Here is a 23,580-nt window from a genome sequence, read left to right on the forward strand (position 1 = left end):
CAGGTTTACTGGCCATAAGATAACCCTGATCTATCAACTGACAGACATGAAGGTTTTTGGTAAGGGTTTTATTTCCACAATAAAACGCAATTTACAGTTAAACACAACGCAAAATTGGCTCCACAAAAAATAACAAATGGCAAACAGAGTATGATAATTTGTCTAAGCTGTACTAAAGCACCGTGATCAAAAAACAAAGAAACATTAAGCAATAAAGGTGTCAATAGACTCTAGTGGGTCAGCAGGGAGATAAAACTAGCAAAAGCAAAAAGCCTTAAATAAAGACAGTTCTATGTAAAGTAATATGGTTTCTTGACATTGATGCCATATTCCGTGAGGGCAGGAGTCAGGTCCTCCATAGTAAGAGTGTACTTCTTATCCTACACAGAGAGAAGACAAAAAAAAAAAAGAAAGTCATAAATTATCAGGAACAAATTGATCAGAGCACTTTAAGACAGTACCTCTGTCACCATCTTCTAACAACTCTCCTATTTTCTCATGTACAGCACTCTCAAAACATTGTATGGAGTATTACATTTAAAACACATGTTAAAAATGGGACAAACACTGACCTTTGTCTTACTCCTTGAGCTTCCTGAGGCAGTGCCCTTCATTTTACAGTACTGCAGCGCATCATTGGCAATGTCAGAGATAAACTTCTGAGAAGCAAGGGAGATCAGACGGATTCTAAAGAAACGGAAAAAAAAAAAAAATTATTGCAGTTTTCAGTCAGTACACAGTCAGCTGGTTCCTATCGATCTATCATGAGGAAAGATCTTCACTTCAAAATGATAATTACAGCAACTGTGACAGAGGTGACAACAGATGGTCTACAAGGCTTAAGGATGTGTCCTTTATGCTTGTATGTGTCAATGAAGATAAGTATGGAAAAATAGTAACAGTACTCATGTACACTGCCATACAACCCTGATTCCAAAAAAAGTATTTTTTATTACAATCATGTTTTCACAAAGTGGTGAACCTTTACTCCATTCTTGACTGAGCCTTTCGAGGATGCCCCTTACATACTCAATCCTGGTACTATCACCTCTTACCAATGATTGTGTTGCAAACAGGTGTTTTTTGGAGTATTCCACAAGTTTCTCAAGTCTTTTCTTGTTATCTCCAAATGATTACATTCTGTTTTAGTCATGTTTTACACAGCACCCAACTTTTTGAAATCAGGGTTGTACAACAGCGCTGTGACTTAAAAAAAAAATCCCATATAATTAAAGTCAGACAGGAATAGCAGTGAATTTCTCTTGGTTTGTAAATAGAAGTTTACAATAGCTTTTTTACTCAGTAAACCACATTCTTACATATTACCTGACTGAAAGCTGCTGACCTAAATTTAGACAACAGTGCCGTCATGATGAACCATATTTAAAACAATTTATCCAAACTGAGTACACTGGGTATGCATATGCCCAGTACCACATGAAACTTGAAGGTAGTCTATCATTGTAGAACTTACATTCTTGGATCAGAAGCCTCAAAGCCAGCCCGGTTGAGGTAGTAGCCTGTAACTGCATCAGGAATCTGAAAGAGAGAGGGAGGGGGGTTAACTAAGAAGACTGGTGCAGCCTCTGACCACTAAAGGAAACTAATAGCATTGTTTCAGGAAAACAGTAGTTGGTAAATAACAAAATTTCATTTTCACTAAGGGCAGGGAATTTGAAGATGTTATGAATGTCACTTGAATGTTGACCTCTATTTTATGATATTGATGATTCTATGATTTTAGTAAACTTTACTGAAGCAAATTATTCAGCAACACTGCTTTATGGTAATACTGAATTTAAGATAAGATAAAACTTTATTTATCCTAAGCCAAGAAATCAAATTGTTTCAAGCAGTAAACAATAAAAGATAGGAAGATCAAGAGAGTCAATAAAAAATAGGTACACAAAATAATAAATACAAAATCAGCTATGTATATGTACATTACATACAAAGAGTATGAGAATACTGCTGCCACAAGAGTATAAAAAATATATGTTGCCTTCAGATAATCGGACAATAAATCCAGTGTTAATAGAATTGCACAGTAGAAGAAAATATACAGAAATGTTACAAATATGTAATATTGTAAAACATGTAAAGGATATGAGCAAGTGTTTGCATAAACAACATTAGTACATTTGTGGGAAACAACATCAACACAGTCTTATGTTAAGTAATGCTGGAGCATCAATGTGATTGAGCGCAATGATTTTTTAAATGATATTTAATTCACTGGATAACCCCAAAACAGACATACAATACCCATTTGGATCTGTTATATACAAATATTTTCTTGACTGTATTTCAACTTAGTTTTGTGATACTGATCAGTTAATGTGCCCGGCAAAGAAGACTAACTTGCCAGATGTTGAACCAGAATTGTGTGTGAATTGCTGTGAATAACTTGAACATATGCAGATTTTAGAATCTGTAGCTTTTCTGACATTAATCGGTGAATGCAGCATATAGTAAGCCAACTGGCAAAGCTTGACTCACTGTGGGAGTGTACTCTTCCAGCTGCATGAGGAAATCTGCCAAGGGTGTGGTGGAAATGGCAGGCTTTACATCTCCATTGGTGATGCCACCAGGAACATAGACGCCGTTGGAGACAGATGAGTCTGCTGACGGTGTCACCATGGCCGCTGAAGCTGAAGCTGTAATACAAATATTTGGAATGACTTTATGTTGAATTAAAGATACAAAATTGTATACCTTTCTTCTTTTTTCCTTTTCTATCTTTCCTAAACTTAGGTTGTGCATAGGAAGGAAGGAGGCTGCTGCACAAAATTCCAGGTCCACACATGATGGTTGATGAACAGTGTTAACTGTACCGGCATATGCACTCACCAGTCACTTATTAGGTACAACTGCTCTACTGCTTGTCCACTTAATTTTCCTATCAGCCAATCCTGTCGCAACAACTCAATGCATTTAGCCATGAAGACACAATCAAGGCAGTCTGCTGAAGTTCAAACCAAGCGTCAGAATGCCAAAGAAATGCAGTTTAAGTCACTTTGAGTATGGCATGGTTGTTGGTGCCAGATGGACTGGTTTGAATATTTCAGAAAATACTGATCTTCAAGGGTTTTTCCATGCAGAGCCATCTCTAGGGTTTACAGATAATGGTCTGTAAAGGAGAAAATATCAAGTGGTCAGCAGTTCTCTGGTAGAAAATACCTTGCTGATGGCGGGGGTCAGAGGAGAATGTCAACAGTAACTGAAATAACCACTCTTTACAACCAAGGTATATAGAAGAGCATCTCTGAATGCCCAACACATCAAACCTTGAGGCAGATGGACTAAAGCAGCAGACGACCACACACCAGGTGCCACTCCAGTCAGCTAAGAACAGGAGCCACTTTGATGGACACAAGCAGATTGAAAATATCTGGTCTGATGAGTCTCGATTTCTGCATTGACAGTCAGATGATACAGTCAGAATTTGGTTCAAACAACATGGAAGCATCGATCTGTCCTGCCATTTATCAATGGTTTAAGTTGCTGGTGGTGGTGTAAGGGTGCAGGGGCTATTTTCTTGGCACACTTCTGGGCCCTTGACCTAATCACCAACTGAAGATCCTTTGAAGACCACATACTGTCTGAGTATTGCTGCAGGCCATGTAAATCCATTTAAGACTACAATGTACCCATTTCTAACGTCTACTACCAGCAGGATAACATGCTATGTCACGAGCTCATATCATTTCAAAATGATCTCTTGAACATGAGTTTACACAGCACTAGCTCTCAAAAATAGAGTACCTTGATGTCAATCTAGACCAAAATGTTTGAGTAATGTTTCCAGCATCTTGTTGAAACAATGGCACGAGGAATAAAGGCAGCCTTGAAAGCCAACCAGGTATTAGCAAAGTATACCTAATAAAGTGGCCGGTATCTATGTTTGTTTGTGTGGCATGCAAACAAACCGTCTATATTCAGTAGAAAAACCTAGCTATCTTACCTACAACTAAGCTACATGTTGAGCAACAACAATAACATTAACTGCTAGCCAAAGACATATAACTTTACCATTACTCGTCACCGAAGGGATGCTGCTGACGTTAGTTGTTGCACTATCATTTGCGATGCAATTGCTTGAAGTTGAAGACGTCGTAGATGACACTCCAGTTGTGACAGACTGATTAACGTTGTCAATATTCATGGTTTGATCGTTAGCTAACGCGCTAACCTTGGCTAGCTAGCACCGAGAAATGTCCAAATATGTCCAAAACAGCGAGTCCGTGCTATACAGCTCCAAAAACAGTCTTCTACAAAATACTGTATTGTGAAGGAAAGCTACTTTTGTAACTCAAAAGATAGTGAAACCACCGAATCAGGCGCTAGTTAGCGTCAGAAATGTCCGCGCTGCAGAAAGCTGAGCTCACGCTGCAGAGCTAATCTCGTCATGTGACCCTGGCTGTATGGATGGATTGGATCGGTCGAAAGTAGTCGAAAATTCCCGAAGACCGTCTAGAATACGTATAAAAAAAGTGATTGGGCATACTGAAGGATTGGTGAAGTCTTTTAATAACAAATCCAGCTACCTGGTTCTTCTACATATTCTATTACTTATATTATATTACGGTAAATTTTTCTGTTAAACCCAGCAACAAGTTTTTCAAACACGTAAAACAACACAACACGAGGAACAGAGAATGCAACAGCAATGCCTCGTGCACACTGTAGGGGGCGTCAGACTAATTTCTAGCCGCTTTTCGTTTGGCTCCCTTGCTCGAAGAAGTGATACGATTGAGCTGTTGTAACCAATCACCACTGGACGTTTTCGTTGTCGTGTCTGGACAATAGTGACCAATTCGGAAAGGGGACAGAAGGTTTTGACAGTGCATGCGACGAAACAGGTACGGAACTAAACAGCCATAAACTATTATTTACCAGAAACACAGTTTACCCATTTTAATGGGGCAAATCTATATCCAGATAGCGGTAGATGTAGTGAGCAATAACCCAGAGTATATGGAGTATGGTGTCCCTGTTTTGTGTCAAGGTTTAAAGGTTGAGTTCAAGAATGACTTCCCCAGTCCGTGTCATCGTGGTTGGAGCTGGCAATCGAGGGGAGATCTACGGCCAGTTTGCGTCCATCCACCCTGAGCGTGTGAAGGTCAGCAGACATATACTGCATAAAGTCTCTGTGAGCCAGATGATCCAAGATGAGATCACTGAGATTCCCATGAAATTCTCGTGTGAAGTGTAATAGAAAAGTTTATGTCACAGTGCAGGTGGATCCTCAAATTCATGTTTCCTGTAACAATGTCTAGGTTTAAGAAGTGCCGTGAAATGAATAGCTCCATTACGACCCTCATACTGATCTCATCAGCCTTTAAGTTTATTTTGCTGATACTTTTTAAACTTGTGATGGAGTATTTCTCCCTGCTCTATTGCTACTTTACTTCAGTAAATGATCTGAATACTTTTGCTGTAATGTCTAACAGTGCACTTGTGATGCCCACTTCATTTACTCACCTTCACCCTTTCAGGTTGTTGGAGTAGCTGATCCGAGGAAATTTGCTCGCACTAAACTTCAACAGCAGCACACAATTGTAGATGAAAATATATTTGAAGGTGAGCATCAAATTTAAAAAAATGCATTTAATTGTTGATCATTTTCTGCCTCATACCCAATTGCTGAATGCTCTGTTTTTCAGACTGGCACAGTGTACTTGAAAGAGAGAAGTTTGCAGATGCAGTCATAATTTGTACTCCGGACCGCCTTCATAAGGTAAACATGCGATATGGTGTGTTTATATTCTGCATATATGTGTCACTCAATTTGTAGTATTATGTGCACACAACTGGTTATTGGTCTGTTGTGTTCCCCAGGAACCTGCTGTGGCTTTTGCGAAGAAGGGCTACCATGTTCTGCTGGAGAAACCCATGGCAGTGAGTGTTCTGTCAATAAACAGGAACCATTTTAACTCTAACCAACGGTGGTTGTTCCAATCCCACAGTGACATTTAGCATTTTACTGTGTAATTCTGTAGTTTGTTTAACAGCTACCCTTTAAAACACACACTGATTTTCCATCACATTTCAACGTGATTTCATTTATACAACATAAAGATTGTTTACTTCAAGAATATGGTACATTTCAGGAAAAAAGATACTATTTTACTTGAAGGGTCAGTTTCTGAAAGACAAAGACTGCATTTGTGTGACGGTCATGCCTTCCTCGGACACTAATGTGTTCGCATGACTTTTAGACATCTGCTGAGGACTGCACAGCGATTGTGGAGGCTTGCACTCAGAGTGGTGTGATGCTGTCAGTGGGTCATGTTCTCCGCTATGATCCCGTCATCCACAAGATAAAGGTGAACCCTTTATGTCACACTTTCTCTTTATCAAAATATCAGTTTTCTTACAGTTTTGTGTTTAAAGATGTCAATCTTGCTACCTTAACCTGCTGAGGTTAAGGATATTTTTACTTGTTTTGGTTAAAAAAATGAAATTAATCTTTTTCTAGGAGCTGATAGATGCTGGAGTCATAGGTGACGTGATCCACATTCAGCACTTTGAGCCGGTAAGAATGCAAAAAGAATCAGAAATGAGGAAAATGACACTAAAAATACTCAGTGTTGTTAACCTCATGTTCCAGGTTGGGTTTTACCACTTTGCTCACTCGTTTGTTCGGGGGAACTGGAGGAAGGAAGCAGAGAGCTCTTTTGCTCTTTTGGCTAAGTCGTGCCATGACATTGACCTAATGCATCACTGGGCTGGAGCACGCAGGTAAATCAACAGACAGCAGTCAATGATCAACACCAAGCTCGTCTGATGTTCAGAAGTAAGATGCAGTTAACACTAAAATAAATAGGTTGGTCGGTCAGCTGGATGATATAAGTGTGTCAATTTGTCAAATGATACTAACAGGAAGTAGACCCCTTACACCGCCCTCACACCGCAGTGTCTGTGTTTTGAGGCGGATGAGTTGTTTTCTGTGAGTTTATTCTGTTTTTCTTGAGATTAATCATTTACTTCGCTGTTTGTACATGTCAGGTGTGTGAAAGTGTCATCATTTGGATCCGTCAGCCACTTCAGCAAAGAAAACAAGGTGTGTGTTCTGTTTACAGTATGTGGCCTAATACAAAGAAAAACACCATCACAAGGAAACCAGTGGCAACTGCGGACATGAACAAACTGTTATTTTTGCTTGGATTTCCTTCTGTGGTTGTACAATTGAATCCTTTTTATTGTAGATCTATAAATGCTATGTGAAAAGGCACACAACATTATAGTACTGGAATCCTTTTCAATGCTGCTGAGTTGGGTTTTTGTGTCATTAAGATGTGCATATCCATGAATACCGAGCATGAACATAAAATGTGACATTGCTAGTTTTTTGTCAGCCTCCAGGTGCTGCAGATCGCTGCCTTGATTGTTCAGTGGAAAGAGACTGTCCATACTCAGCACGCAAAATCTACCTGGATAGAGTGAAGCAGGTTAACATTTCAACACATGATTTTCACCAGTTAGCTTCTACAGTTTGCCACCTGTGAACATAATACTTCAATTGTTATACATAATTTTAGGGTCACACCGGCTGGCCTGTATCAGTCATATGTCAGAGCTCGATCCCAGACATCGAGTCGGTAAGTGAGGCACTGAGGACTGGACCGCATGGCCGCTGTGTCTACGAGTGTGACAATGATGTCTGCAGTAACCAGGTTAGAAAACACTGGCTTTATAACGCATTCAAGACTGGCTGTTAATCTGTGAATATCTCTAATCTAATACTGTGTGGCCTCGGTGCTTTTGTTTTGCTTTAAACCACAGGCCACATTGCCTTGTGGCATCTGTCTGATCCGCACTATTCTTCACGCTGCTGCTTTTATTATTTGCATCCTTTCCTGTTTCCAGAATTTGCATTGTTTACTTGCAGTATGAAACATATCTTTTCATCTAACTCTGTCAAATAACTTTGAGATTTTCATCATTTTCAAACATAGTTAATTAAACTGGAAATACATAGTTTACTTTCTTTAAAAGTAAAAAGGTCATTATTTTTATTCTGGATGTCTTGCTTATCTGTTCTGCAGGTCGTTAACATGGAGTTTGAAGGGGGTGTGACGGCAGCCTTTTCCATGGTTGCATTTACTGAGGAGATATGCAATCGAAAAACAACCATCTATGGCAGCAAGGTAGGAAAGGAATGCTAATACTTAAAATACAAGAAAAGGTACGTCAAAGAAAGGAAGCCAGCATCAACTGCTGGCTCACAATTCTATCTAACTAAATGTGCTTATACAGTACAGATAGAAGGTGGTGATAATGAAAAAAGAAGAACATCACATTTGTGTTGACTGCATACACTATATGGCCAAAAGTATGTAGACCCACAAACATTATGCCCATATGTGATCGCTGAAGATGCTATTCCAAGATCACTAGCATTGATATACTGCTATAACAAACAAGCCTCCACCTTTCAGGGAAGGCACTCCACAAAATCGGAAATACAAGTTTATGCTGCAGCATTAAGTGCTCTCTTTCATGTAACTGAGGAGTATTACTCATACCATGAAACACAGCCTCAGATGTAAAGGACACACTGTATGTGGGATTTGCTACTTTTGGCCATACGTATAGTGTATCTTGATGTTAATGTGTTATTATCAATCCACTTTGGCACAGTTTTAGAAATGACAACAGATGTTTATGCACCTGAAAGTTTTGAGAAAGAAGGTCATTAGTATGTCGACATGACAGCCAGAGAAATTTCTTATTGATTTAAGGTCATCTTAACTGTAATGCTGCCTTCAGGACCAGAAAGAAAAACACAAATTTAAGTCACCAGACGAAATTATATTCTCACATAAGTTGCCTAGCTCTGACTCTGCTTCTAAGACGGATACATCAGCTAAGTGGTACCTGCATTATGAACCGTGTCTCCACAGGGGGAGCTGTCATATGATGGCCATGAGGTACGTGTGTTTAACTTTCTGACCGAGAGATCTACAAAGCACACGGCACACAATAATGCCCCCAGCCACTTTGGCATGAGTGGACATGGGGGAGCAGACTACCACCTTATGGACGCCTTTATTTCTGCTGTAGCGGTGAGTGCTCAGTGCTTATAAAACTTTTTTATTTAATCAATGTATAGTTCTCTGTAGAGCTTTTATTTTTCTCACAGGCCCACTCCAGAATCAACTCATTTGGTTATTGCAGTATATGATTAGCTGTAATTTGAATCTTTACCTTAAACTGACAGTTGATCTGTACTTGCAATATTGACTGTATTTACATGTTTGTACCTGTAGGGGAGGCAGTGACACTAAAATAGTACTTTTAAAATAGGGCGTGGAAGCACTGACTGTGTGTGTGGGTGTGTGTCTGTGTGTGTGTGTGTGTGTTGCAGAACAATGATCCGTCCCTGATCCGCTCGGGTCCCGAGGAGACACTGCTGAGCCATTTGTTGGTGTTTGAAGCTGAGCGTTCGCGAGTGGAGAGCAGGGTGGTGTACTGTGGTGACACTAGGCAGAGTTAGATGATGAACAACACTTTGACACAAAAGTGATCTCACCTTGAAAATCAAACACTATAATGATACGTGGATGATTAAAGACACAACTAGACATGAATGGCCAAATCTTAGAACATAATGTTGCTGACTATATTAGTCATATTGCTCAGGGATTTTAACACTGTGTTTGTGACTGACTGACTGAGTAAGTAAGTGAACCTGTTTCGTTTTTAAATAATATAAGTACTAAGCCAAGAACTTGATCATTTGATGTTCAGCATAATGTCATATTGTTTGAGTTGTAGTATTCACTGAATTGCTGCTAAAAAGTTGGGAATCTGTGAAATTTAAATTTTCTTTGAATCACTGTTTGCTCTTAATGTGCTTCTTAATGTCATCGCACACACAGTTGTCAGTGTGCACATATACTGTCATTCTGAATGGCTTCTTCAAATGAATTTTTTAAATAAATTAATTAAAATACATTTATTGAATGTATAAGTTCCCTGAACTGTGAACAAATGCGCATCAATATACAGTACAACACACACAAATACACACTTATTGTAAATCCAAATACATTTTTACTTTAAGCAGGTTGGAAAACAAATACATTGAAGCTTCACAGCATATTATGTCTATCTAAACATTCACTAAAAAAGCATACAGTATAACATAGCTTTTGAGAATTTGAAAAGCTCAGCAAAGACTAGTTTCCAGTGGCTCAGTGTGCAGTAACTCATGGCAGCTCAAAGGAGCAGCACCAGCTGTCAACATCAGGTCAGTCTGTCTTTCTCCTCTGAGTCTGAGGGATGAATAATAGTAAACCTACTTTCTATCTTGTCTGACTAGACATAGGATAAACTTAATGAAATGATAGATTTATCATGGGAATATCAATAAAAAGCAGGCTAGGTACTCTTATGTAGTCATAAAAGTTTGATTATAATCGAGATGTGGGCTACCAGGGATTCACAACTTCTGTAAAGTAATGCATTTTTTCATTTTGCAGAAACGGATACATCTTTTCTGTTATGCTCACCCTCTTATTAACCAGTGTGAGGAGATCCTCCCTACTCATTGGCTCCTTCGCCTCCAGCAGCACTGACTCCACCAAGTCTGGTTCATCACTGAAGGATCACAGAAGTTCTAAATTCATATGTGCAGTTTTTCAAGCATATATCAAACCAAAAAGCTAATAGGAGGCTAGTTAATGACACTGCTATTGCTAAGTCGGACTGTGACTGATTATTCTATGTCACTGAACTTTGAGTATTGTGTTTAATATATGCATGCTTTTCAGGATTACAAAAAACAAACAAACAAGAAAACACTCACTCAGGTGCAGGGGTTGCAGCAGCAGTGGTCAGGCTGGCAGCCGGTGGGGTTATGCCTATGAGCTGCCCAGCAATGGTACTGAGACTGTCAATGTCCTGGAGGTGAGAAAGCATATTAATATGAAGTAGCAAAGAGCATTTTCATCAGTGTCCTGGCTCACATGTTTCATTTTAAATTTCTTTTTACAAATATGAAGCTGTTGAAGGCTCTCAATATGCATCGGCCAGAAACTAAACAAAACAATGTCTGCATCTGACGTAGCGTTTCATGTCCACGTACCCACTGGCTAGACTTTTCCTGGAAGTGAAGAAAGGACTGCAGAGTGAGGAGCTCATTGAGCCTGTCCTCCACCATTCTCAGGTACTCTTTGAGGTTTTTATCCAGGACTCGATCAGAGGAGCCAGACTGATCGCAGATCACCGAGTTGTCATAAGTGATCTGAAGCAATGATTCAAGGCCTGGTAAAAGCAGTTGGGAGATATTCAAAAATTACAGTATTTCTACAAGACCAATGCTATCGTGTTTTATCTTTTCTCCCACTGTCTACACAGTAAAAAGCTATTTACTATACTTGTCTATACTTATTCATGTACACTATAGCTGAAGACACGTATGACGGGATGTATTTTTGTTCGCTGATGCTGCTATCAAGACTACAACTGCAGTTGCTGCCCAACATAAATCAGATCTGAATGAAGCAACAGCACAGCCTGCTTTTGTTTCTACTTTCTACATTGTACTTTAACCCAGTTGGTGTAATACTACACTCTTTAAACTGGGACAAATCAAACAGAAATGAGGGTGAACTTTGACTGTTTTTCTTGCTCACCCACAAACACACTTATGTTGGAATATAATTTACCAACTTTAGCATTTGTTACATTCAGTTCACAAAGCAACAATTATTCCAGCATTGCATGTTTTTACATTGTTCAGTCTGCATGCTGTTGCCTTCAGGTGTTCTATTGTGAAATAAGACAATATACATTTTGAAGAAGTGTTGTGTTACGACTACATATTCACATAAATCGTACATACATCTATATATGACAACACATGTATGTTTTCAATGACAAAAGATGAGAAAAAATGCTAAACTCAGTTTGCTTTGTTTCTGTTGCCCCCATTCAAAGGGTAATGTTATGCAAGGGTGCCCGACACTGCACCTGCTTTGAACTGATCTAGGAGATTTTCCATGAACTCAACACGTTGTTGGTAAACTGCCAGCTGTTGTTCAGTAGCCTCTTGCTTAATGGCAACTCTCATCCGAAGAGCCTGTAGCTGCTCCTGCTGCTGCTGCTCCTCAGCCAGAAAGATCTCTCTCTCACTGTAAAGCTTGGAGTCACAATACATAATGGAAGACAGCGTACAACTGCAATAACATTTTATTTCCTTCTTTATGTCTCTCTCTCTCTCTCTCACACATACACACACACACACACAGAGAAAACACCAACCTGAGAGATCTGCCTTCGAATGACCTCAGCTTCATTGAGCTGACAGCTGACAAAGTTAAGTAAAGTGTAGCTCTGCCCCTCCACTGATGGAAATACATCACAACATATTTTAATCGATGACATAATACACAACTTGTATTTGTATTTGACGTTGAATAGGGACCTACTTTGTATAAAGTTCCTGTTCAGAGTGTCCACGTCATTTTCCTCTGTCTCTCTGAGGATTTGTTTGATTGCATCCTCAAAATCCTCCAGTTCCAATTCCTTTGACTGCAGCTGGTCACACTTCTCCACTATGAGGACAAATGCGAAACTCATACACTACATAATTCTTACTGTACATATCATATCCAATGGATGAAGTTTGCATCAGAGTTATTGCATATAAAGAATGTTGTCCAGCAACTTTTTTTATTATTAGTCTTGGGTTACAGAATGCCAAGTGCCAGAAAAGTTCACCAGGACTGAAATCACTGACACATAGTTAGGCTATACCATAGTAATATTGTGATACAAAATATAAACAATTACTTATGCCATTAATAAATATTTAAAATATTATTGTTCAGCCTCTAATCGGTGCTTATAAAGATCTAAGACTAAATAATAAGTAGCAATAGTAAAAACCCCTCCTTTTATCCTCTTAACCAGACAATTCTCAGTCAAGAAGTAACATCATTTGAACACAAGGTGTCACTAGTTTATTTGATTAGAACTATGCACTCCACAAGCCTGAGCTGACAGTGGTCTGTTGTGTCCAACAATCAGTGATTTAGGACAAAAAAATCTCAAAATGCTGTGAATATCCCAGCAATAACGATGAAGCATGCAATAACCTTGTGGAAAAGGCTGCCAAGAACTCTAGCAGCCAATTAAGTTTATAGTGCCACACACAGCAGGATGACGGAACTTTGAAATCATATTTAGATCACTTCAAAATATGTGTAATGATTTCGTCACAGGACTTGACTTGCAAAAACGCTTTTTGTGTTCATAGCATGAAATTTATAGTCACCATTTCTGTGGTCGCTGTCCTGGTTGTTGCGTGCAATAGCCTTCATGCCTAAGAAAGACTCAAAGTAGCAGTAACGGGAGATTTCTCGCCCCAGGTTGCCCCATTCTTTGATGTACTGAGCCACATCCTTTGCATTCTGGTCTCTCAGCATCTGCTGTTTTTCATGGATCTTCACACTTGATTCAGCCATAAATATATATATATATATATATATATATATACACACACACACATACATACATATATACATATATATATATGTACGTATATATATATATATGTATATATATATACATATACATACATACATATATATATAACAAAATAGCAGTTATACATAGTGGATGTACTTTATCTTCATGAATCTAAACTGCTAGCTATGGGAAAATATATTAGTCTAAAGTAAGCAGTCTAGTCTAGTCTCATGTATTTCTTGTTCCTTATAAAGGCAGTTAAGATGTCCATAGATATCTCCATAGTTATTGAGACATTTAAGGAAGGCTGACAACCTGTCTCAGCTAGCATGCTCAGCTGAATGAGACAGCAACTGCTCCTTTATTAAGCCCCATTGTCACTGTTAAAATAAATTAATATTCTTTCATGTTCCTGATGAGTAAAAATATGAATATGCACTCTAACCTGACAGAATGGTTTACCTGGTACTGGTGGCTTCAGTGCATTTAGTCATCAGGTTACAAATATCCTTGCGAATTGCGCGCAGTTCCTGGATAAGATAACACTGGGTTAACTCTGCACAGTCACAAAATATTATTCCTTTATTACCCCTAACTGGCCATCTCATATCAAAACATCTCCACTATCAAAAGCCTGCCCTTGTCTGGCACTGTTCCAAACACTCCAGCTCTGGCCATGGTGTTTAATCCTCTAGTTTAAGCAACAGCTAGCAGCAGCAAAATGAAAATTTAAGAAAAGACTGAGGTCAAGTTCACCTACCTTTTCCAAATGAGATTGAACACGCAGAAACTGTTTCTTCTCCACCTGTAGCACCATCAGCTCCTCCCTCAACTCTCCATTCCTGTGCATCAGCTTATGATAGATAGATAGATATACTATATTTATCCCAAGCAGGGAAATTGCAGTGCAGCAGCAGTACACACAGTAAAAAAAGTGAAAAATTGTGAAATAAGACTATAAAGAACAAACTATACATAATAAAATATCAAAATAGCGAGCAGTAAAAAATTATATGCATAATGTAAAAAAGCAAAATAGCAAACAGTAGTAATGAAAAAGTATTGCACAAAAAAGAATATCTAGGCCAAATGGCAGTGTGTTGAAAATAAAGTGTAGCAGTTTATTCAGCGTCCTCCTCTCCACCACATTCTCAAAAGACTCAAGTCTGAGTCCAAGTACAGAGCCAGCCTTCTTGATGATCTTATCAATTCTGTTGGTGTCGCTGGCTCTGATGCTGCTGCCTAAATAATATAATAACAAAATAATAATAGCATTCCCACAGCCAGCAGTTCAATGTCAGGGGTGCAGAGACGTTCCTTCACGTTAACATGTCCGGGGTTGCACCACCTCTCACTGACATAAAGTGCAAGTCCGCCACCCTTTTTCTTCAGACTTTAGGAAAAGTCTCTGTCTCCCCGTACCAAACTGTATCCTGGGACCTCAACGCTGCTTTCCGGGATGTGCGAGTGAAGCCATGTTTCACTGAAGCAAAATAAGCTACACTCACGATATTCCCTCTGTCTGGGTCTTCACCAGCGCTGCCAGCTCGTCCGTTTTATTCCCCAAATACCTCACGTTTCCCGTTATAATCGCCGGGACCGCTGGTTTGTGTCTTCTCCTTTCCCCCCCTCCTTTTCGCTCCAGACCTGCACCTGCAGCCCCGGCTTCTCCTCCGTAACTCCTGCGGGACCGCAGGTCTGTCTCCGGGCAGCAGCACAGGTTTACACAGCGCAATCAGCTGTTCGCGCATGTAAACAATGCTCCCACTGCTGCCGTCGGCAAAGTTCCCAGTTACAAAAAGTAGGGAAAGTAGAAGAAAAAGGCGGAGAAGGGTAGCAAAGTTAAATCCAGCCATTGTCACAACTCTAACGAACAGGTTGTGATTGATTCAGGAAAACAGAAAAAAAAGAACGAACGGACAAATAAACGAAACTTAAAAAAACACGACGGGAGCTGCTGCTACAGGCTGCCACCTGGGACGGTGCCAAAGCGTGAAATTCATTATTGAAGTATTTGCTACCCTAACATAAAAAGATACACAACTTACGTAAAGTATAGCATAGTTTACTAGTAACAGGTGTTAACCACTGAGTAAGTGAAGGTCAGTTGACAAATTGTTCCGAAGACATGAAGTTGGTGAAAATCTAATTGAATGTATGGTGAAGTGTATAACACTAACCCTGTACAATTTGTTTTCTGCCCAGCCGATGTTGTTTAGTAAGTTGCTCTCGTCAGATTCTATAACACGGTGTGTTGTTTCCCCACCAGTCCCCTGTCCTGCCAACATCCTCTCCCATTTTAAAATCTGAAAACAAAGTCAAGAAGTTTTCTTGAATGTCAGAAGAAATCAGGAGGAATTCACCAGGCTGCATTCTGTGAATGGTCGATGGGAAAATACGCTTCACCTCTTCTTTCAATGACCCTGCTTTGGCCTTCTCTGCTTGCAGCTCTTCATCTATTCTGTCCTTACAGGCCAGCATGGCAGTACAATCTTGAATAACACTAGCATCAGTCAAATGGTTAAAACGACACTGAAGAATCCACAACAGCCCTTCACGTTCATCCTGGAGCTTCTGGATCTCTTCTCTGATCACACAGAGACACAAACACATAATTATACACAGAATTTGGACAAAAAAAAAACAAAAAACAAAAAACAAAAAAAAACTTACGTAGGACATTAAAACACAGATTCCTTCAAAATCTGCATGTCTCATCACTTTCAGTATGAGCTGTTGTTTTTACTCAATACTCTTACTACTCAGGATCTACATGACTATGGCTCCCCTCTTGCTCTCCTCTGACAACTAGTATTATGCACAAAAAGCTGTCATTCTGATGGACTGTTTATTCAATGACTAACAATACACTTACTTACGTATTTAGCATGGACTCAGAACATCATCAAACCTCTGTACAACGCCTGTGCTGGTAAATGAAGGACGCCACTTACCTTCCTCTGTTGATGACACGTTCGGTTTTCTCAGTAAGTGCCCGCTTGGCTCTCTCTGCTCTGCGGTACTGCTGCTGCAGTTTGTTCAGGTCTGTTTCAGCTGCATTCAAATACAGGCATAGACAGGAGGAATTTTCTGTCTTTGGTGTTGTGTTGATACCTAATTACCAAGTTAGCTAAACAGATTATTGTGTTATTATCACTTACTATGTGAAACGCTGAACTCAAGTAACCTTTGTAACAGAAAATTGCATCTACCTGTGTCACTGGTTCAGACTGGGAGTTAACGCTAACGTTTTTATCTGTGTCAGATCTGCCTGATGTAACGTTAGCAATTTGGGAATCAGTCATATGATGTGAATAGCGACCTGCTTAACTTACAGAAATCCAGAAGTAATTGACTTCTGACAGCAGATGCCCGTCGACTCATGCTGAATTATGGTCTGCCTGGAATATAATGGAAAATCGCGCTATAGCTTTAGGAGACTGATGACTTCTTAAGCATGGTGATAATGCAAACTGACATTTGCTACTAAGCTAGCTAAACTGGGCTACACTTTCAACTGTTGTTAACGTTAGCCTAACTAGCATTGTTGTTAGCCACTAGCCTTAATAAATAATACTGCATTAGCTTAAATAATATATGAGTTTTAATAAAGTACCACTTACTGTATAGCTCAGTTAAATATGTAGTATTGAAATGGTTAACAATACCAAATTAGTGTTGGCTAATCTTAGGGATGGCTGGTCAGCATTATCCAAACTCTGCTAGCTTGAAAGGTAATTATCTTAACGGAATTATCGTTAGCATCATTTAAACAACTAACCCATAACTGGTTTGGGTTTCTTATCTTTAGCTAGAATGAGATCTCTAACTAGCAACTAGCTAGCTGCAGGTTTGCCCGTTATAAAGACTAAGACGTAACGAAACATATATTTACCGTCTATGTTGGGTAACGTAAACCATTTGATTAAACTAATGTAAGTAGGATTAAAGTACAACTGTTAACTGTAATTTGGAATTCAATGATAGCTGGTGATGTCAAGCACTGCCGTGGACTGTGCAGAGACTTCAAATAAAAACAATAAAAGAAAAGAAATGAATATGTATCACTATTTTGTAGTTATGTACCAGAAATATGACAAATTATTATAATATGACAAAATTAGAAGAGGCCTAACAGATTAAACAGCCACAACTTCTTTATCAAACAGGAGCAATATGGCAACTCCCTTAGCAGGTGATAATGCTTATGTCTATCACTAAAGTTCGTTCACTGAGAGCTAATAAAAAAAAAAATCGTCAAGGATGCTCTGAAAGCAAGCAGTACTGGAAAAATTTCCTCAACAGATGAATCCCATATGGGATTCCCACAATCCACATATGGGATTCAGCTGTTGGGGCCCATTGGAGCACTGATTGCAGGTTTAAACTTGCTGAAGCAGATGATGCCTGCAGTTATCTTTCTAGAAACAGCTGCTGCCCATTGTTTTGCCATCATCATGTTGTTGTTTTTTTTAGAAGTATTGTGATAAGTGGGCTAAGTAAAGCTAAACAGGTAATTATTGTAGGCCTACACTCAGTCTTCTACACACAGTATGACTCACATTGCATAACAATAAAGGTAAAACAGCCCTTCAGTTTTTATCAAGATATCACATTCCATTGTGGAGGGAGGTGTCCCTCTTAATTACCCTCTGAACACAATAATGTCAACAACAGCACACCATTCTTGGGCCTTGCAACACATCCAGGATGACTAATTCTGGAGTGTGTCCCAGAGTCCGTACTCCCAGATGGATCACATTGTGTTTCTGGTTGGACTGACACAGTTATAAGATTACTGTGGCAAGAAGGGTGTGTAAAGAGAACTGAAGAAATGACGAAATGATTGAATCACAGAAAAACTTTGACCTAGTGCCAGGATGGGATTACGGCAGCGGTGTGAATAGGCACTCCTTCGGGCAAAGCTTCATTTTCCATTTGATGTAATCTGCACGGTATTCTCTGAGCGGTTTCTGAACAAACCACAAGCATATAGTGTCTGATAGATTGAAAGCTAAGTTAGTAATGTGAACCTCTGTCTATACCTGTTCCAGAGTAATGGAGATCAAGGAGGAGGTCTCTTATCCTATCTTTATGAGGATGATTGGTCCCCATAAGAACAGGTTAGACACACGCACACACACACACACGCACACACACACACTCAATGCCAGATAGACTGGCGACGTGCTCCTAGAGACAAGTTTGCAAACTGAGTCAGCAGCTGTATTTTTGAATGACTCAACCAATCCACCACAGAGCCCTTTCGTTTCTCAGAGCCCTGCCCTCAGCCCTCCCTCACACACAGGCACGCACTGCCTACGTTTACTCGAGGCCTTACCTCACCACAGCATCACTTCCTCCCACTTTACTAGACTGCAAATAGCCAATAGCAATAAAGAAGTATTTTCCAAAGAAGTAAGTCAACTCAGAGATTCGTATTATCGGAAAGGTTACGTAACGATCTGTTGTGTTTTATTTTATAGGTTGATTCTGTTTTTTCTCATTGTCTTTCATTTCACTTTTTTGCTTGAGGCTCTATTTTTTTTTCCAATAATGTTATATGATATAGACTGATAGACATGCTGTGGCGAGTGATACGGCAAATTTTCTGCCAAGATAATAATCCCATGATCCTGCGAGTCATTTACTGCATGAATCAGTCATGTTGCCAGGAAGAGACTCCCACGTCTGCTTTGATTTTTCTCAGACTCTACCTGCTTTCATGCGGCTGTGTCTGCTGGAGGGCTGTTTTAATGTCACACTGTGTTTTTCTCCCGTACAAGACAGGCATCTGTGAACAAGGAAGTGGAGGAGGAAAGCAAGGAGCGGACCAGTAAACTGTAAAACACGGGGCATTCAGGCTCTGTTGGTGACTCAACAGGAAATGATGGAGCGGGAGTAAGTAAGGTGAGAGACGGAAAGGGAGGAGGGTGGGTGGTGAGAGGAGAGATATAGTGAGGAAAAAAGGAAGACTGGCTTTGTCATGCCTCAGGACTCTGAGCTATGTTGTGGGGAAAGACAGACATTATACCATCATACCATGCTTTTCGGAGGAAATTTGTAGTGCGCACAGATGCCCCCACCCCATAGAGTCATGACGTGCACACACACTCTGTAAATAATCAGCAGTCGATCAACATAATTACCAAACTCGACTTTTTTCCGTTGTCCTCCTGAAATATGACCCTGTATGCTATGTGGTGAGTCAAAAAGACTTTAACCTCAGAGCACTACGAAGACAAGCAAATATTGACAGTGTCCTGTCCTGCCCGTTTACCCAAAATGAAATACACTCAGTATGTTCACTGAGTGTGTCAGTGCCAGAAATGATGATATGGTGATTTATGCAGGGAGTTGCTCCTAAGGAGCAAATAATCTAAAGAAATTGAAGTGCAAAGCCCATTTTTCTTAATTCTCTTAATGAACTGGAGATCAACTTCACAAGGCTGCGGAAGACCTCCCGCTGGGCCTGCAGACCCTCTGCCCACATTGTAGCCTGGCCTGCCCAGGCCTCCAGTGCTGCATCCTGGCCAAAGAATCACCCTTTTCATGCTCTGGTCTCTGTCATTCAGTGAAGCTGTCAGCGTGAAATCAGATGTCACAGGGTTTAAATCACTTTAATCCTTGCCACTTCCTCAATCTCTTCTCTGCCCACTGACTCTGTTTTGTCTTTCTCGGTTGGTACCCTGGGAAAAAAGTGTTTTGCTTTCTTGTCTTTTATAGGGATAGTACCACCACACATAAAGCTGTGTGTTTGTATATGTGTGTTTTCCACCTTTAATCCATTACTTTCCTTGTAGCTACATTTTATTCACAGGATACTTTAGCTGCCTGAAAGGCCATTGTGTGTAATTTTAAAAAGTGATAATTTAGCATCAGAACAGTTTCCATAGCAAGTTTTTTCTTTTGGCCCCAAGTGCAGCTCCTGAGCTACACAGCAATCAAAGGCAACACAAACGTCATTCTTCAGCCTGTCCTCCTCTTCCTCCCGGTGGCTGTTGGTTCTTTGATAACTGAGCTGTCTCCTCACGGGATGAGGTCAAAGGCCGTGGTGCGAAGCCCACTCAGACATTTGAGGAGCCTGATTCCTTCCTGACGCCTCCAACTTGTCAGACTCAACCGCAAATCCATTACATTAAAAAAGATTAAACGAAGGGTGTGTTTTTCAAATCACACACGACTCAGTCGACGATAAAGTCTGAATGGATGGTACTGATTCACCAGAAGCTTTGTAAACCCATTTATCCCTATTTATATAACAAATATATATCACACCCTCTGTTTGACAGTCCATTCCATGTCAGGCTGAAGGAAGTGGTGGGTGGTAACAAAAAGGTGTGATAAATAAATTCCATAAGAATTTTTCTCTTTTCACAATCACTGCAACTTCGGTTGGATGACGATGCCCCTTGTTTTAGCTCTGGTGCCCTACAACAGAGATTACTCATCGAATCAAAAACTCTTGCTTTAATGGAGAGGAATTTTAACTTCTTACACATGTAGCAGCTGTGGTTGGGGCGTTTTTTTTTACCTCATCAGCTCTTTCACATTACAAAAACTTAACTGTGACACTGGCTCTAATTATTTGTTACAACCTCTGACTTTGATTCCCTGGAACGACAGCATTGCGCTTTAAAAGGAATGTGAAACTCAAACACGAGACGGGTCGACCGTGACTTTGAAAACAGCAGCAGGCTTGTCTGTCTGCAGTCGGTTACGGCCTCTAATTGCTATTACATGTTTGTACACAGCTGGTTCCTCTATAAGAGAATCCCCTGTCACCATGTCAGCACATCAACCTACACAAATGTATTTACCATGGAACACGTATGTTAACACCTACTTGCTACATTTCCTATTCCAGCTTGAGACGTTGCTGATTGAGGGGAGGGCAGACATTTATCCTCTGAGATATTTCTCATTTCAGGGGCTCCCTGCTGTTCATAGATATGCTCTACCAATCCAGCTCGCTGTTTATATAGTACTCAGTATTGACTCCTGCTTTAGCCTTGATGTTTCTTTTCCTGAGCACATAAAAACTCATGAACAGAAGTCCTTGATTTCAGTCCAGCTCAGACAGTCCATCTTTAATTTTGCAGCAGCATGAGGGAGTTCCTTCAGAGCAATCCATCACGTCTTTGAAAAAAGCACAAGGGGGAGGGGGTTACAGATGTGGGAGGTGGGCTTCTGACTGCACTGACAGCTGTGAGGGACGGAGGTCTCTCAGAGCAGGAAATGACTTGACCTTCCCTGTGGGAGACTGGCCCACCCCGACAACAACCCCCACAGCTTCGAGCATCCTGGGTCACCACAAGCGCCCACAGAGGGCGGCGGCGCCGCACAAAAGCGGCAGGGACGATTAGATCTGCCGGTCCAGGCGTCCAAAACTTGAAATTTGGATGGTGCCGTGACACCTACAGGACAGAACAGAACAAAAGACGACAGTAAGACCTTTAAAGGCATTGTGAGTGTGAAGAGTTTCAAAATCAAGATGCCAGTTGCACCATTACTCTTACGTTTGTTTCGAACAACGTGCCAACTGACAGCAACTCTTTATGTCACACTGGAATCACATGTGCTCCCAATCACTGTGTTACACAACAGGAAGTTGATCCAGCAGGTTATTTGCTAAAAAGTATGAGTATTCCTTTAAGCAAACATATTACGTTGGTGTAAGACGGACAGTCGATGATTGCAGCAATAGCAGCGAATTGCATGTGGTGTGTATTTATTTTGTGGGCTTGTGATTTACAGTAGGTATATAGGTATAAGGCACTCCTTAATCCATATATGACCTTGCATGGATTTTATTACAGCATTACAACAGTCACGGGGCCATTTGGCATCTCTCTTACACTTTTATGAGCTAGTTATTTGGGTATCTCTTTACAGTATTTAATGTGTCTATTTGCCTGAGGCTTTATTTGGATTGATACCACAATAAAAAGATCATCTGGCAGCCCGGAGGCGGACTGTTGGCCCAGTGTGTTCTGGAGTGGTAAAAACAAGAATGGCCTGCACTCACATCACATTTCTGGTAAATGGCCTCCTGTATTGTCCTCCTGCCTCTTTCAGCGTAGGTGAAGACAAACACAGACAGTGAACTCCTACGTGACATGAAAGCTTCAAAACAAGTTCTCGTCCACCGTGACCGAGCTGCCAGCCTCGCACTTGTTCTTCTCTATCAGTTGTATATTGTACTCAGGCCAATCGCCACCCACGCACTCTCCGACTCCCACTCAGGTCAGACCAAAATTGTTTACTGCCTTATGAGGGGCAATTTCCCATACACTCATTACACAAGACAGATAAAGTGAATCTAAATGTGGATGTCTCTAGACATTGCTGCTGTTGACCTAAAGAGTCACTCTGCATAGGGAAAACATTGATTGCCAAAACTGGAAATCTTTCGGACTTGTGAACATTAACATAATTGATCTCGGAATAAATGAAATGCTAAGATGTTTTAGTCACATGTCTCACTGATTTCCACAGGCTTTCTATTCCACTGGCAGTGAGGACACATTTTGTGGATGATGATGGCTGCACCTGGAGTTTCTGTGTGAGTATTGGTTAATTTGACCCATATTTCGAATTGAAAATCCACCAGACTGACAACTTCTTTGGATTACAGTGGTTGGAGGAAGTATTCAGAAGCTTTAAACACTCCAGTATTAGTCTAAGTCCTGGATGTAGGCCTAAGTAAAAGTACAACAAAAGCAGCAACAAATTAAACCAAAGAATGGAAAGTAAAATAGCAAATTATGCTAAATGGCCATGTTTTTGGATTATTATTCCTTTTTAATGGTCCAAAAGTGCCGATTTCAACTTTTTGTGCACTGTTGTATACATGTTCTGTAGTTTAATCAAGACCAATGAATACACGTTATTAGACTATCATGTGTTGTGTCTGTGAAATTTAAATCTGCAAAGTAACCAGCTGTCAGATAAATGTAGTGGATCATCCAAAAAATACAAAAAATCCGTCTGATAATAAGTCACAAATAAAGTATAAAAAAAAACCCAAACCCAGTCACCACCACTGCTGGTTTATAAGCCACAGGCTGCTTTTCCTAATAGTGTTTAGTTTTCTCT

At 40.2% G+C, this 23,580-nt stretch overlaps 3 protein-coding genes across 4 annotated transcripts; 1 reads left to right on the plus strand and 2 right to left on the minus strand.

The window, feature by feature from the left end:
- Nucleotides 1-53: 53 nt before the first annotated feature.
- Nucleotides 54-4,407, minus strand: taf10 (TAF10 RNA polymerase II, TATA box binding protein (TBP)-associated factor). The gene is made up of 5 exons (XM_041946100.1): nt 4,033-4,407; nt 2,500-2,657; nt 1,475-1,539; nt 573-687; nt 54-380 (listed from the first exon to the last, which is right to left on the minus strand). Exons 1-5 carry the CDS (start codon nt 4,163-4,165, stop codon nt 291-293), a joined length of 561 nt encoding a protein of 186 aa, XP_041802034.1. The 5' UTR covers nt 4,166-4,407; the 3' UTR covers nt 54-290.
- Nucleotides 4,408-4,761: 354 nt separating this feature from the next.
- On the plus strand, nt 4,762-9,945 carry zgc:154075 (uncharacterized protein LOC556929 homolog). Of its 2 annotated transcripts, XM_041946413.1 has the most exons (14): nt 4,762-4,862; nt 5,009-5,122; nt 5,499-5,583; nt 5,667-5,740; nt 5,842-5,901; nt 6,222-6,329; nt 6,482-6,538; nt 6,614-6,744; nt 7,012-7,066; nt 7,362-7,454; nt 7,545-7,679; nt 8,052-8,153; nt 8,910-9,071; nt 9,374-9,945. In XM_041946413.1, the coding sequence occupies exons 2-14, from the start codon at nt 5,030-5,032 to the stop codon at nt 9,500-9,502; spliced, it is 1,284 nt and encodes a 427-aa protein (XP_041802347.1). In that variant the 5' UTR covers nt 4,762-4,862; nt 5,009-5,029; the 3' UTR covers nt 9,503-9,945. The 2 variants fall into 2 exon arrangements, with proteins under 2 accessions (XP_041802347.1, XP_041802348.1); XM_041946414.1 differs by lacking the exon at nt 4,762-4,862 and having other exon boundaries at nt 4,895-5,122.
- Nucleotides 9,946-10,254: 309 nt separating this feature from the next.
- On the minus strand, nt 10,255-16,866 carry LOC121612168 (outer dynein arm-docking complex subunit 1-like). Its single transcript, XM_041944871.1, has 15 exons — nt 16,818-16,866; nt 16,437-16,536; nt 15,889-16,069; nt 15,663-15,788; nt 15,130-15,184; nt 14,243-14,358; nt 13,945-14,012; nt 13,289-13,464; nt 12,441-12,566; nt 12,274-12,356; nt 11,983-12,151; nt 11,096-11,274; nt 10,817-10,911; nt 10,521-10,608; nt 10,255-10,326 (listed from the first exon to the last, which is right to left on the minus strand). Exons 1-15 carry the CDS (start codon nt 16,864-16,866, stop codon nt 10,255-10,257), a joined length of 1,683 nt encoding a protein of 560 aa, XP_041800805.1.
- Between the last annotated feature and the right edge of the window lie 6,714 nt (nt 16,867-23,580).

This window comes from Chelmon rostratus, chromosome 10 (genome assembly GCF_017976325.1).
Source record: "Chelmon rostratus isolate fCheRos1 chromosome 10, fCheRos1.pri, whole genome shotgun sequence".
NCBI classification, from domain to species: domain Eukaryota; kingdom Metazoa; phylum Chordata; class Actinopteri; order Chaetodontiformes; family Chaetodontidae; genus Chelmon; species Chelmon rostratus.